At 37.7% G+C, this 15,909-nt stretch overlaps 1 protein-coding gene across 1 annotated transcript in view; it reads right to left on the bottom strand.

Moving 5' to 3' along the window:
• Positions 1-425: 425 nt before the first annotated feature.
• LOC145685615 (phospholipid-transporting ATPase ABCA3-like) overlaps positions 426-15,909 on the bottom strand; it is a 57,166-nt gene continuing 41,682 nt past the window's right edge. The window contains exons 8-10 of the mRNA XM_081758005.1: positions 12,487-12,721; positions 6,181-6,335; positions 426-665 (exon numbers count right to left, since the gene is read on the bottom strand). Of these exons, the coding sequence (XP_081614131.1) occupies positions 426-665; positions 6,181-6,335; positions 12,487-12,721 (630 nt within the window). The remainder of the gene's footprint in view (positions 666-6,180; positions 6,336-12,486; positions 12,722-15,909) is intronic.

Here is a 15,909-nt window from a genome sequence, read left to right on the forward strand (position 1 = left end):
CATCCTTCAGAAGTATATTGATATCAAAATTATCCTCCTATCTTAATTAGGGAGCGAGCTATCTAGGTATAAATTGAGTCACATTAAGGGGCAACCAGAATGTGACTATTTCACATCATCAGACAGCTCGATGGCCGTAACTTTGTAACGATACCTTGAGTTGAGTTGATTTTGGGTTTAACGTCCCGTTCAGCAGCGAGGCTATATGAGACGTGGACCTACTGATTAACGTGGAATCCGAACCACATGAGCACCCGCCGGGAATCGAACCCGGGTCTCCCACGCCAAAGGCGCGTACGTTAACCGCTTATCCACGGAGGAGCTCTGTAACGATACCTTTACCGATATATAATCATATGAACATTTTTGCTTGTCTACCCATAAGGAATCCATCCCTATACCTTTTTGTACCTTTTTGTTACACCCTATATATATAAGAGCAATTCAATTAAGTTGTTCTCAGATCTAGTACTAAATATTTCTAAAAGAATAAACGAACTAAGTCTAACCTCGGAACCAGCAATAAGTGCAATAGCTAATGATAATTTCCTTTTCATACCACCAGATAACTTTTTAACTAGGTTGTGTTTTACATGGCTGAGATGAAGTCTAGATGTCCAATATTCTGCTAAATTGTCAGCATCACTCCTGGCAATTCCTCTTGTCTATGGACATATTAAGAATAATGGAGTTATTAATATATATAGTGTTTCAAAACAACGTTTGGGAGGTGATTCCTGACACCAAGATAAGACAAAAAATATAGACCAACTTGGGTGGACAAATGCTTTCTTTCGGAGTTATAGGCTGCCGAAATCATGAAAAATTGAACTTTAAAGGTCCATAGCTAAAAAGAACTATGGGACCTATGGTAGTCGGGTCAAGACTTCACTTAGGAACTAGTATGTGTACTATCCAAAAATCCATGTTTCGAAGTCCTTCGGTGCTTCCGTAACAATTTTTATAGAGGTAGTTGGTGAATACTTCAAGTTATATGCCCGCAGTCAGACTCCCTCTATAAAAACTGTTGCGGAAGTACCGCAGGATTTTGAAACTTTTTTTTTTTTTTTTTTGGCTAACGCACATATTAGACCCTAAGAGAAGTCTTAACCCTACTTCAGTAGGTCCCATAGTTTTGGAGCTATGGACCTTTAAAGTTCAATTTTTCATGATTTCGGCAGCCTATAACTCCGAAAGGAAGCATTTGTGCACCCAAGTTTGTCTATACTTTTTTTCTTATTTTGGTCTTCAGTAATCACCTCCCAAACGTTGTCGGTGTTGTTTTGAAACACCCTATATATATGTCCAGAAAGTAACTTTCCCCAAAGACCTTAAACAGAAACAAAACACAATTGAATGGGAGCATTTATTGTACCAGATACAGCATGTGTTTAGCTATTTTGAAAACACATTCACCACCGGAATTCAAGGATATTCACCACCATTTCTCATACCGTGGGACCAACTTGTCTATATCTCTGTCATAGACCTCAGCCGCCTGAAATTGGAACTACTGTTTGACAACCTGGAAATGATGATGCTGACCTGACAGGAATCTCTTGAGTAGTCGTTCTTTCAGAAGAAATGTTCCGGGTCCACACTTCGTATTCGGGAGGGCACTGTTAGTACTATTCTATTTATTATTATAGTACAGAAGTATTGTTTTGGTTTCCTCCGGGGGGCACTCTTAGAGCTCCGGGGGAGCAGTGTCCCCCAAAAAACATGTCTGGAAGAAACACTGCTCTTGAGGTGTCACAACAGATGGCAATCGCTCAAAGCAAGGTTCGGGCTATACGATGGATGATACGTACGGAGCGATTCTTGAACAACAGGCGCTCCGTGAGAATGGTGTGCGATAAGGAGTGGGAAATCTGCGGGAACTGACCACTGACAAGGAGACTTACGGAAGTGTCACTCACCGATTTAAATGAAACTTTCCATACTTGTAGAACATCGGAAAATAATCGACACGTATTGTTTGTTTCGGCAATGGTGAAGATTTAAGGGTAGAAACCACCCTTTGAACGTTAGGGGTCGTCTCCAAGCATAGACCGAAAACAATCGTTTAATTTAGAAGAAAACATACTGCCAGGAGCGTATTAGGATAGATGATTCAGGATCTGATGTCAAAGTCACAAAATTCAAAATAACGGATCCAATATAGTGATTATAATTACAAAATGTCTTTTGATTTGAAATTCTCTGCACTTAGCCAAGAACAATTATAGTTGGCAAGTGTTACTACAAGAAGGTTGCAGATCGATTTGAAATCCCTTTCTATTGATTTGAAACTTCTTTATTTTAACGGAATGCTTGATTAAAGTGTGTCTCTGCACTTTTCACTATTCGGGGTGCTTATGTATAGTGAGTTCCCTTGCCTCTCACTATGTCAGAACTTCACATATCCTCAATTTTTATAATTATGAATTTATTGAGAAGACGCGTAACAGTAATGATGTTTCGTTTTTAAAAAATATTGTCGTAACGATGCATAAACATTGTTTACACCAAGCTCACCTTATTACAGCAATAACTGTGACAAATCGCCAAATGCAACACAATCTTCTTCCAAATAACTGTTTTTGTATCACGCATATCTAATAAGATTTGCAAATTTAAGAGAAAAAAACTGATTATTAATCAGTAATTTGGATCTAAATTACATTATTACGGAGATGTAAATTTATGTTATACTTGTAGAGGACAATATCAGTAGGCCTAAAATGTCTCAAGAAGTTTTTCCACGGCCTAAAGCCAAACATATCAAGAGGCTGAATCCTACCAGTTGTTTGTGTCGAATGGTTTCTATTTTGAGGTACTCTTTTGTTCGCAAAGTAGGTTGAAAAGTTGATTAATTGTGACCACTCTACGAATCTAATAATAAAATAGACTTTACATTAGACGTTGGGAGAAAAACCTCTTGATATCATGTTCTCATAAGACCTGATGTTAATTTTCCCGAATTTGATGCTTTCACAAGAAGATTTTCAGATTAAAAGAGGTTGTTTTGGACTATAGGGCCAAATGTTTCATTCTTTTCCTGCAAAATAATTAACAATGGTGATAACAGAAAACTATTTTCAGAAATTAAAGACTGTATGGTGTAGCTGTGAGTCATAGATTTATTGACTGACGCACTTTCTACTGTTTGTGCCTCTGCAAACGCTATAGTGAGAGATGCAGAGACTCACTGTAATCAAACATCCCATTAAAATAAGTACAGAAAGGGGTTTCAAATTGGTCTGCAACCTCCTCGCAGTAATCTCTGCCAACTATAATTGTTCTTGGCAAACTGCAGAGAATTTCAAATCAGAAGACATTTTGAAATTGTAATTACTATATTGAATCCGCCATTTTGAATTTTGTAATTTTGACGTCAGATTCTGAATTAGCGGTTCTTAAACCCCCTTGGCAGTATGTTTTCTTCTAAATTAAATGGTTGTTTTCGGTCTATGTTTAGAGACCACCTCTAATGTTCAAAGGGCGGTTTCTACCCTTAAATCTTTACCATTGCCGAAAAAAAATACGTGTCGATTATTTTTCGATGCTCTACAAGTGTGCAAAGTTTCATTCAAATCGGTGAGTGACACTTCCGTAAGTCTCCTTGTGAGTTCCGTTATTGTGAAGCGACGATTCTGCATGATGCGTTCCCGAACAAGGTCCACAAGGTCGTCTGTGATGACGGTTGGCTTCTCACTGCTCTCTTCATCATGCACATTTTAGCGTCCTGCTGAAAAATGTCTACACCAGCAACACACTATCTGCTTGCTCATGACGTTAGGCCCATAGACCTGGCACAGCTGAGGATGAATTTCAATTGGCGCTATGCCCTGTGCATTCAAAAACTTCATCACTGCTCGCACTTCACCCGCGGCGGGAGCTGTAATAGGAACGTCCATCTTCAACCACTGCCACGACGCTATTGAGAGCACTACGGAAGTTCCGCTGGCGCGTGCGTCATGCTAGGACCTCACTCTCTTACGTGCATTCAGTCGCTTCGCAAAACATAACGATTTCCTAGCTATGGGACGCGTGGGAAAATTACTTTCTGGATGCGCTTCGTATATATAGTACTAATATAAAAATTGATGCAGATAGAAAAGTTACAAATGAAAAGACTGCAATAATTGACTCAGATTTTACGCATCTAAATTATTTTTGATGGCAATGTATTTAATAATTGGCACAAATATGCGAATATTATACATAGTATTTTGCTAGATTTGAAAAAAAAAACTGTACATATACAATTCTTATGCTTCTTTAAATTGTCTCCTGTTAGTTATAGTGCTTAATGAAAGTAATTTTCTCGTAGTAGTAATAGAGGAAGGGATTACATAAATTAACGATTTTCAAAAATATTGTTAAAATAAAGTCATTACTGACTCACCTAGTTCTTCTTTTGTAAAAGAAAGGATTGCTGTATTTGTGAAATATTGTTTTACTATTTCATACGTCTACTCACATAGAATATATTGTTGGATAAACAGTACATATTATACTATAGTGCAAATTCTATAACACAGAAAGAGCGAAAAAGTTAGTGACTGGACCGAGAATCGAACCCAGAACTTCCAGCATACTGTGCCGATGAGTTAACTACTACGCCACCTGGTTCACTTCTCAGAACAATCATTCACTCTCTCACTCCCTAGGTCGGTGCTCTCATCTAGGACCACGTAGATTGTACCACAGACCCCTGCTGTGATTGGACAATCCTGTGTCTACTATATACCGAGCCCTTATGATGCTTGTGATTTCATATATACTAATGAAAGGAGGGAGAATTCGCATCTGTGTGTGTTATAGAACTCGCACCTATAGAGGATCTGGTGTGTAACAAAATGGTTGTTTCCTACGTAGAGATCTCTCATTAGTTTGACTTAATATTGAATTTTAAGTTAGCTGTAAACATTCAACTTTTAGAACACTTCTAGGTATGCGCACGAGATAATATTCGTGGCTGTCTCGTCTCGAAAATGTGCAAATGTGCTGTAAAAGTGATGTCTCGACTCGAAAAATGTATATTTCTGTATTGGAAGAGCCGTGTCTCCACTCGAATTTTGTCAGGAAAATCCTGTTTCGACTTGTCTCGTGCGCATCCCTAAACACTTCTCATATTATAGTTCTGTGATGTGTAAAAACTCTTCCTAAATAAACAGATGACGTATTTTCCAATTTAGAAGACTTTTATTTCTCCCGAAAAGTTAGGTTGCATCTTATATAATCGTTATTGTCTATAGTGAGTTTATCTCTTCAGAAATTTTCTTGTTTTTTAAAAGTGTGTTATACAAGTTCTTATAGTGTCAAAATTCGAAGCAAGTCTATAATGTATATCCGAGGCGTGTCTGGAATATAAATACCGTTTTGAAAAACAAAATACTAAAACAATTTTGTTCAAGTTAAATTTATTTTTACACGAAAGCGCAGACCTTAAACTATTTTTCGACATAGTATCCACCAATGTTCAAATACTTCTCAGAGCGGGTCATCATCTTGATCCAAACCTTCCACAACGAACATCCCGCCAGTGTCCAGCAAGTACACACTGTTTCGTTTAAACGCCTCCGCAGTGCTAGTGAGTGTTGATACTCCGCGCATGGCGCTAGTTTCACTGGTTTCTAGCCTCTCCACTGACGCCAGTATGGTTCAATTATCGCGAGTGTATTGTGTTCTGCGATTGTTTACAAATGTTTAAAACAATTGCTGAATCCGCCAATTGTGAGATTCGTTCTGTTATCCGGTTTTTTGAATGCAAGAAACGTTAAGCCAGCCGAAATTCATCTGCGCCGTTTGCCGACGTTTGGCACTGTGACTACCACTTGTTCCTCCACCTGAAGGACGAGTTTCGCGGTAAGCGCTTTGAAAGTGACGACGATGAAAAAAATAAATAAATGCGGAATTATGATTGTTTTCACTGGCGGGATGTGTCATAGAGCAAGGTTTGGACTAGATGGTCACCTGCTCTGACAAGAGTTTGAACATAGGTGGAAACTAGTTTTAAGATGTGCTCTTTCATGTAAAAATAAATTTGGCTTGAACAAATCTGTTTTACTATTTTCTTCTCAAAACGGTACGGTATTTACTTTTCGAACACGCCTCGTATTTATACCAAAAATAAGAGGATGATGTAAAGTGCAAGACAACGACGAGATAAAGAAAATAGAGAACGAAAATTACCATAGCAAAAAAGATGAGATGCTGTTTTACTGTCAAATCTGTGAAAAGAATATTTTCTTGTGGACACAAGCCAAGTGTTTGTCTAATTTCACGAAGGTGATAGTCTATATTCATATTATTAATTAAAATAATTCCGCTGCTTGGTTTATACATTCCTAGAGCAAAGAAATACAAATTAAAACTTATATACAATTAGGAAAACAATATATAATCAGAAAAAAGAGTTTAGCTTATTTCCTTAAAGCAATAGGTTGCCTCAAGAACATCTTGAAGACATTAAATCTTTTACAACATTCAATTTGGTTCAAAAATGATTAAACACTTGAAATTATATATATTGATAAAAACAATGTAAATCTTATATAGTATTGCATTTTTAGTAACACCATATTTTCAAGTTTAACATGTCTTGGGTTCACTATTTTTCTATGTTTCTGTTACAAATATCCATATACGAAGGTAAGTCAAAAATTATCCGCAATTTTACATAACTCTTCTTACATAGTTCATACTTACCTGAGCCCTCGTTTATTTTATTGTTATGCTGTTATGGTCATGCTATCAAAGTTTGTTCCTAATTCCTCCATTTGTCTTCCTTTTGTTGCAGATAGATCATGGCCGCTCCATTAGAAGTTTGCACCAAAGAGGAACAACGAGCAATGATCCGGTTTCTGTTGTCGAAAGGTGCATCAGGAACCATAACTAATTTCCAGAATATGGGCCACTTCATCAATAGTCATTCATCTGTCTAACAGAACCAAGTCATGTGCACGGTCAATGTTGTCATCATTTGAGGCCGTAGATGGTCACAGGCTCCTTCCTCGTGCGTAACACTTGGGACCGCGCCAAGGTTGGACGACGACTAGGTTGGACGACGACAAGCCTGGACACTTTTTGTGTCCAAGCTTGTCGTTGGCCAACCTTGTCGTCAGCGACCCAAAATGAGATATGTCAAAGCATCTCAGGGTCGATCCCGACAAGCCTGGACACCTTCAGGAATGTGTCCAGGCTTGTCGTCAACCAACCTTGTCGTCAGCGACCCAAAATGAAATGTGTCCAGGCTTGTCGGGATCGACCACGACAAGTTTGGACACCTCAGGAATTCGTTCGAGTCTGGCGCAAGAGGATAAATTGAGAAGTGTCCAAGCTTGTCGTCGTCCAACCTTGTCTGCGTTCCGTAACACTTGTGTGACTATTTTTGAATTTTTAAATCCATTCGTAGACACTCCGTTGTAGCAAGACACCGTTCCTGTACTGTGCCTAAAGTCTTTGATGGATTGCAGCCCCTAATACACCTTCCGACCACAAAACCCGGATCACTGCTAGTTTTTCGTCTTTGGTGCAAACTTCTAATGGAGCGGCCATGATCTATCTGCAACGAAAGGAAGACAAATGGAGGAATTAGGATTGAGCTATCATAGCATCACCACCACAACATAACAATAAAATAGACTATGACAGAAGTCAGCATGAACAACGTAAGAAGAATTATGTCAAAATATCTAATCTTAAAATATCTATTGTGGATAATTTTTGATTTACCCTCGTATAAGACAGATAAAAGAAAAGCAATATATGAATTCTTTATCAGAGGTTGAATAACTTTATTTCTAAATGTACCCAGAGGAAAAGTAACATTTTAAAGCTTACTACTAAAATATTAAGCTTCTATTTGATTAACATGAATCCAAAGGAATTAACATACTAAATCTGATAGCTTTAACAATTATGTCAAAGAATTTCTAGTTAGTCGTACTTTAATTTATTTACAAACCCTCGCACTAGCTAAGTATTTCTTGTAACGCAGACTACCAAGAGGGGGGGGGGGTCATTTTGTACCCACCTGTTAAGATTAAATATATCTCTCAAATGAAACCAATTAGAAACTCTTACAAAAATCTACAGAGACTGAAGTGAATAATACACAGTAATTAAGACTAACAGCTATTTACTGTATTATGATGCCATCTAGGAGCGATACTTCTAAATGTCAGTCACATCTTCTACCAACGGGGAGGGGGGGGATTTGTGCCCACCAACTTAAAATAGCAAATTTATGAGACACGCAAAAGTGAAACTCTCAAAATGAACAGTACACGGGATGAGACTAAGAACCAAATTTAGAAAAGGCAGGATGTAGCTATTTATTATACTGCCATCTAGGAGTGACACTATTAAATGTCAGTCACACCTCCTACCAACAGGCGGGGAGATACTTTGTGTCCACCAACTTAAAATAGCAACTTTTTTAAATACACACTAATGTTCAATTTGAATCACCGTAAGGTATATGCTTTAGCTAAACATGTTCAGTAATAATATATTTTCTTATAATTTTAAAGGAACCATTAGAAGAGTAGTTACAGAAAATATACTGTGGTGGACACAAAGTACCCCCATTGGTAGTTCAAGGGTTAAACCATGGACATAAAATAATAATAATAATAATAATAATAATAATAATAATAATAATAATAATAATAATAATAATAATAATAATAATAATAATAATCTCACTGAAACAAAATAGACAAATATAAATTTACAAAACTACACTCTTTTATGTACACTGGAAATCCTAATCGAACGATAGTTTCCTGGTATAATTTCAAAAAGAAATCCTGCTGTCATCAAAATATTTATATTCCGAGGTATGACAATTAGAATTCCTATGGTACATAAAAACAAAATTGTGCTTGTTAACCGTATCAAAGTATGTCTCGGAGATTTGAGAGTGGATGAGTTTATGAGTCCTAAGTTTATGCTTTAATGTTAAACGGTCTGTCTTTTATGTTTGAATATTTGATGATTGACACGCGGTTAACGTCACCTATAATCAGTGGTACTATTCATCCGGTTTGCCACAACCGGTTGTTAAGATATTTCTAGTTCGCAGAACCGTTTGTTATACCCAGGCATAAACACACACACGCATGGCCTAACCAAGAGTGAAAGAAAGAAGCCAAACCAATTAGTAAAAATACCTGTACTTTTCCACTCACTTGTATTGTTGTGTTTTAATTGTTTCAATTCAATCGGCAGAGAGAAATTTGAATGGGCAGATAGAAATTTGAATATGAATTTCGTGATTTTGTCCGGGATACTGGGATCTGTGAATGTAATGATTGTGACACGTATCCACATAATTACGTAACGCGGCAAAGGGGGAGAAGGGGGTTTGGCCTTGCGTTACGAAGTATGACACGAGGGAGGAAGGGGTTAACGTCTTCGTTACGTAACGTGTATTTTCTGTAACCTTTATTTTTATTCTCAGGTTTATATGCAATCTTTTAAACAATTTTATTCATTTCATTTTTATATATAAATATTTATATTGTTTTGGAAAATTTAGAACATGCAGCCTGTATTGAATCATGCAGAAGAGATTTGAAGACGCTACTAGACACCAGCATGATTGGTGACGAACCTTGCATGTATTACAATACAACTGTTTTGTGGCTATCGCCGCAATGCATTTACGGTACACGCTTTTCTGGAGTTAGTTGTTAGTGATCGTAACTACCACTTGAAAATGCCCTCGCGTTCCCGCTCGTATCGCTATTTCTGAGAATAGATTTAAAACTTTCGATTTGAATCATTATCCACTCTATTCTCCCACGGGTTTCACATGTGAAACAAAAGTAACTCTTTTTCGTGAAATAATTTCTTCCGCGACAGAACGATCCAAGCAAAATAAAATATTAAGAACCGAATTCGTCGGATATTCATCTTATGCTGATTTTTTTATCTTTAGATTTGAATTTTCCAAGAGAAATCGAGTTTATTCGTATTTTGGGAACTAATTTAGGACAAGAAGAATTTGGAAAGGAGTAAACTGAAGTCCAAAGAAGATGACCGAAAGCTTGTTCACAAACGAGATGTCCCTGCTCTTTCACGTGTCCAGCCACGCCGAATCTGTGATCTACGGATAACTTCTTTTTATAGTCGACACAGGGAAGTTTCAAATACCAGATTCCAAAAAAAGAGGTCAATTCCAGTTCTGTAGATCCTGTTTCCCCTGCACCTTTCTGCAGCCTTCCTCCTTGCCAATCATCGGTGACCTCAGAGATTGGGTGCAATCTTCTTGGGAAGACGACAGTGTGGAATTTCAAATAATTAAAACTGGTTAATTAAACAACCTTATGGATATAAACTAATTATTTGCTGAGCAAAACTATATATTTTCATTAAAATTCAACACATGTTACAGTTTCGCCAACTAACTCTTTGGCTTCATCAGCCTGTACTAGGTTGATGAAGCCAGACATCATCAGGCTTCATCAGACTAACTGTACAATCGTATATACATACAGCAGCTAAGATATCTTTCTTCTCTGCTATGGAGTTAATATATTATTACGGTACTACCATTTTCTAATACTTTGATTTGTTGACGAAAAAACACTACAAATATATTCAAAATACAAACATTTTGAAAAGAAAAGTTCTGCAATTAATTTTTTTTATTGTGATTACCCCAAAACTAAGCAAAATTGGTGAAAAAACAAAAATCGAAAAGTGTTACGTAAAAAACGGGGGAGGGGTTCAGCCTTGCATTACGAAGTATGACAAGAGAGAGAGGGAGGAGGTGAAATTGATCAAAAACAGCGTCAGGTAATATGTGAACGGTCCCTAATGTCTGTTACGTGTTCTGCCTATCTGCAACACGTTTTTGAATGACTCCAATGTCTTCATAGTTCTCGAAATGTATACCTTCGCAGCAATAAAGTGTACAAAATAAAGTGGCTTTTCATCGACATCTCGATCGATTGTTTGTCATGATGACTAATACCATCAATCCTCAAAATATGGTACTTTCCTGGTGGGACATATATATACATAGAGAGAGAGAGAGAGAGAGAGAGAGAGAGAGAGAACAGGTTCTTAAAAGATTAGAATAGCACCACTGCCTATAATGAATTGTTGAAGGTGGTAGATTGGATAAATTTACCGGAACTATGAGCAATGAAACAGTTAATAGAACACAACATAGATAAGGTTAAAAGAAAGTTACCGTGGCCCCGTACTTTTCAACTTTTTGGGGTTTAAAATGCAGATTCCGATTAGCTGTGTGCAATTGCACCACTTTGGAACCGATTGCTTTCTGGAACCGACCGTTTCAAGGTCAAGTTAGGGGTCAAAAACAAAAACTTGGACCATTTGGGCAACGCGGACCAGTGACCGACTGGAACTGAATGGTGCCATTCGATTCATATTCACACGTACATGAATAATGGATATGGTATTTTCCCAAAATTTCTACCTTAAGCCCGAAAATTAACGAAAATCCGGGATTTTGGACAACTCGGATCTGTGACCGACTGAGACGAAATGGTTGTCATTCGATTCGTATCCACACGTACATAAATAGTTGATATGTCATTTTCCCGAAAATTCTATTTTGATCCCGAAATTTAACGAAAATCCGGGATTTTGGTTAATGCGGACCTGTGACCGACTGGAACGGAATGGGGTCATCCGATTCATATTTAGACATACACAAATAATTGATATGTCACTTTCCCAAAAATTCAAATTTGATCCGGAAAATTAACGAAAATCCAAGGTCTAAAATTAAAGATTTTCGTTAATTTTCGGGGTTAAAATAGAATTTTCGAAAAAAATTGCATATCAATTATTCATGTACGTGAATACGAATCGAATGACACCCATGGTCCCATTTCTTTATTTTTGAGCCCTAATTTCACCTTGAAGCGGACGGTTACAGAAATCAAAAGTAGTGCCATTGGACACATCTCATCGAACTCTACATTTTAAATCCCCCCCAAAAATTTGAAAAATACGAGGCCACGCTAACTCCCTTTTAACCTAGATAATAAGCTCATAGGGCCTTATGCAGAGTCGTTTTGACGAATGATTAACGTCATACTAAAGGCCTGACTACTGCAGGAAGCATATGTTAGTCGAACTCTTTAGTATGGCACTATATGTTTGTCAAAACGACTCTGCATAAGGCCCATAGTGTCTGTGTTGAGTTTTTTGTTCTCCTAAAATCAGAGCAGGGGCGGATCCAGGGGGGATCCAGAAGAGAAAACTCTTATTTTATATATATAAATAAAACCCATCCCAAAGTTTGGAGCCCTTAAAAGTAGCAGTATGACAACCCACCGCCCCTCCCAGAAATCGGTCCTGGATCCGCCCCTGAATCAGAAAAAGTAAATAATAATAATAATAATAATAATAATAATAATAATAATAATAATAATAATAATAATAATAATAATAATAATAATAATAATAATAATAATAATAATAAAACATTTATTAAAGTACATATCATCTTACCTGTAATCATATTTATAGTTGTTGATTTTCCAGCACCATTTTGCCCCAAGAGAACAGTAATTTCTCTTTTATAAATGTCCATTGAGACATTGTCTACAACTAAGAAGCGTCCGAAACTTTTCATTAGTCCTCTTATTTTGATTGCAATTTCAAGCTCTTCTGGTGCATGTTCGAAACGACCTGCTCTCACTATTTTGATCACTTCCATCGCTGATACTTTAGGAGGACAAAAGTACTGAAATAATACACATGAATACAGAAAAACAGTAACCGGCATCAAGAATTTGCATAGAGAGCATTTCGACCCCAGAATGTTCACGATTAAATACAAGTTTATATTTGTAAATGTTGACATCTTCAACTAATCAGAAATGTTTTCCAATTACACAACCCCCCCCACCCATACACACACACAATAAAAGTTCTGTGCACCGGACCCCAGAGTATGGATTCGATTTATTTTGTTATACAGGATCCAACTTTCGAAACCCCAGAACGATTGACCGTGTCATATTTCTTATGGGCGAAACATATGAGCGATCAATCATCCTGGGGTTTCAAAAACTAGATTCTGTATAACAAAATACATCGAATCCATACTCTGGGGTCCGGTGCACAGAACTTGTGTGTGTGTGTGGATGTCTTATTAAATGCGTTTGGCATAATCAGAAACCAGTTTCAGATATTAATTGTTTACTAATCTGACAAAATGTTCCTTCCAGTTGTATTATGTTTTTCTTCTTATATTGCGAATACATTGTCAGGGCATTCTTCTTCAGGGCCACATATCGCAACTCATTATTCTTGTATCTCAACAGTGGCATAACTAAACCATATACACTTACTGACAACAAATGAAGCATCCAGAAGGAATGATGGGAATGAATTGAAAGTTCATGAGCTGCAAGGCCATACAACGTTATTGTAATAATTACACTATCAGATCAATTCATCAACGGGTAAGGTTGTACGAACATAATACGTGTTGCATATCAGTAACTTGTAGTACCCCTTCGGACACGGATACATGTGTTGATGTAGCTTGGAAGTGAGTCGTACGGTCGTTGTATTGTTGCTTGAGGTAAGCCACTCCATAGCTGCTGTAACTGTATCTAGGTCTTGCAGATCGGTAATAGCGCCGAGGTGGCGTCCGAGATGGTCCCAAACGTTTTCAATTGAGGAGAGATCAGGTGACCTGGCCGGACAAGGAAGAACTTTAACGTGACGTAAACAGTCCATGGATACACGTACGTACCCTGTGTGTCCGAGCGTTGACATGTTGAAAGATTGTAGCAACGTACTCTCCCAGGAGAGGACGAGAATCTCACTCACGTATCGCTGTGCTGTAAAGGTTCCGCGAATAACTACAAGAGGTGGACGAGAGACCTACGTAATGGCTTTCCATACCATATTGCCAGAAGTAACGCCAATGTGTCGTTCCACAATATTGCTAGGATGTGACCTCTCCCCCAGGCGCCGCCACACAAACACATATGTTGGTCATCTGTTGTAATGCAGAATTGGGACTCATCATTGAATACAGCTAGTTACCGTTCATGAGGACTTCATGTTGCCCGAACGCGACACCACTCTCCGCATACTGTCGTTTATGCACTGGTGTTAATGGCAACTTACGCAAGGGACGGTGCACCAGCTAATCCAACTGATACCGGTAGTCAAGACATGGTGTAGGAAGACACAAGATATTGTGGAGAGTCTATCTATCACTTGTGTCTGGATGGCAGGCAAAGATGTCACAGGGTCAAATAATGCTTTTATACACAACTGACTATTCTCTCGTGTTGTGGTCTGTCGTGGTCAACTGGAAACTTTATGTTGTGTGTTGGCACCTTCACGTATCACTATGACGCCGAAAGAGACCACGTGGCATTGTAATGCTCTACCTATCTGGCAATCAATGAAACGCCCAGCCGGCTTCGTGCAATCCTACTATGTGGTCTCTTTCAAACTGTTGGAAATGCTGTCTAGTGGGGTAACGAGGCATTATGTGTATTTCTTGACTTTCCTACACCGTACTTACTCACTCTTCTGCTCTTCCCAACTGACTGATACGACACGACCGGAGCTGAATTCCTTACTGCCGACATTACTGCAATCTAGTGACCATTCGCGATGTTCCCGATCTTTGAAACTAATAGTTTACACAACCTTCACAGTGTAGCAAATCTACAAGATTGCAGTTGAATTGGACGATTCCTTCCTTCTTGGTGTTTCAATTCTTTCGTCAGTGAGTGTATTCAGCAGTATATTTATCTATATTTGCAGTTTTAGCTACCTGTTGCAGTAGGTATGTTAACTTAAACACACAATTAGAATTTATGGTTGCAAATTTTTAAAACTGCTGCACTAACTATTACTAAAATTCATATTTTAGTTTTCAGGAATCTTTTTTTTTTTTCTTAAAAGTGACAACATCGATTTATTTAACCAACGACTGCTTCAAATTTACTGTATGTACAATGTAGCCAGGTCAACATTGCTTCCAATTTGATTATACCTAAACACAATTTTTATAATTTTATTGTTTAGCATCTGGATTGAAAACATTAATAAAACCATTTCTAATCGTTACGTTTATTTTTATTAATATAATTGGTGATAATAATACCCTAGTTCTCTAAATTACCTTTGTCAGTATTGAACCATGGATTTTAGTTCTTATGTAATACGCTTCGAATACTTTCCGTTCAGTGTTCGAGGTAGTTTGACGTAAAGCTTCTACTTTTTGTATTGAATGTTAGTAGTAGTTTGTAAATGTTTTGACAAATCTGAAATCACCTCTTTATCCTTACGGAAATTCTTGATGTGCTGTTTTAACAACCTTGTAGGAATATTTCTTTCTTCATCCAAATGTAGGTGGCGTCACATGCACAATAGGCCTGATAAATTCTACTTAACGTTGTTTCTTCAACGAAATAATTTTCGTATCGACCTCATGGTCTTTCCATATTTCCAGGGTGTTTTAAACAGATTTTTAAGTTGTGTGTGTTTGTGTGTTTCATTTCCCTTAATTTATTGACAGATTTTGGAAAACCGAAAAAAAAATCCACTGAAAAGAGCTCGATCTTCTTATCTCGTTTTGTGCCCTGAGGGAGGCGGTGATGATGGTATAGAATGACATAGTGTTTGAAGAAAGCGGGATGAAATAGGTGAACCACAAGAAAACCTTTGCATACGATGTTTGCTCACCACAAAGCCCATTTGGCGCGAGCTAGCACCGAACCAGCTACTCCACGAAAAAGAGATTGGTACTCTAACAGTGAGCCACCGCACTTCTAACTAGGCTTTCGTGATGAATACATGTATCTACGAAATGGACTCTGAGAGAATTGACTGAATCCTAGAAGCAAGAAGGAGTTCGAATTACATTGATTTTCTTAAATATTCTGTTGGGAAGTCCTT

Source organism: Thermobia domestica, chromosome 5 (genome assembly GCF_964235325.1).
Source record: "Thermobia domestica chromosome 5, izTheDome1.hap1.1, whole genome shotgun sequence".
Taxonomy (NCBI): Eukaryota; Metazoa; Arthropoda; class Insecta; order Zygentoma; family Lepismatidae; genus Thermobia; species Thermobia domestica.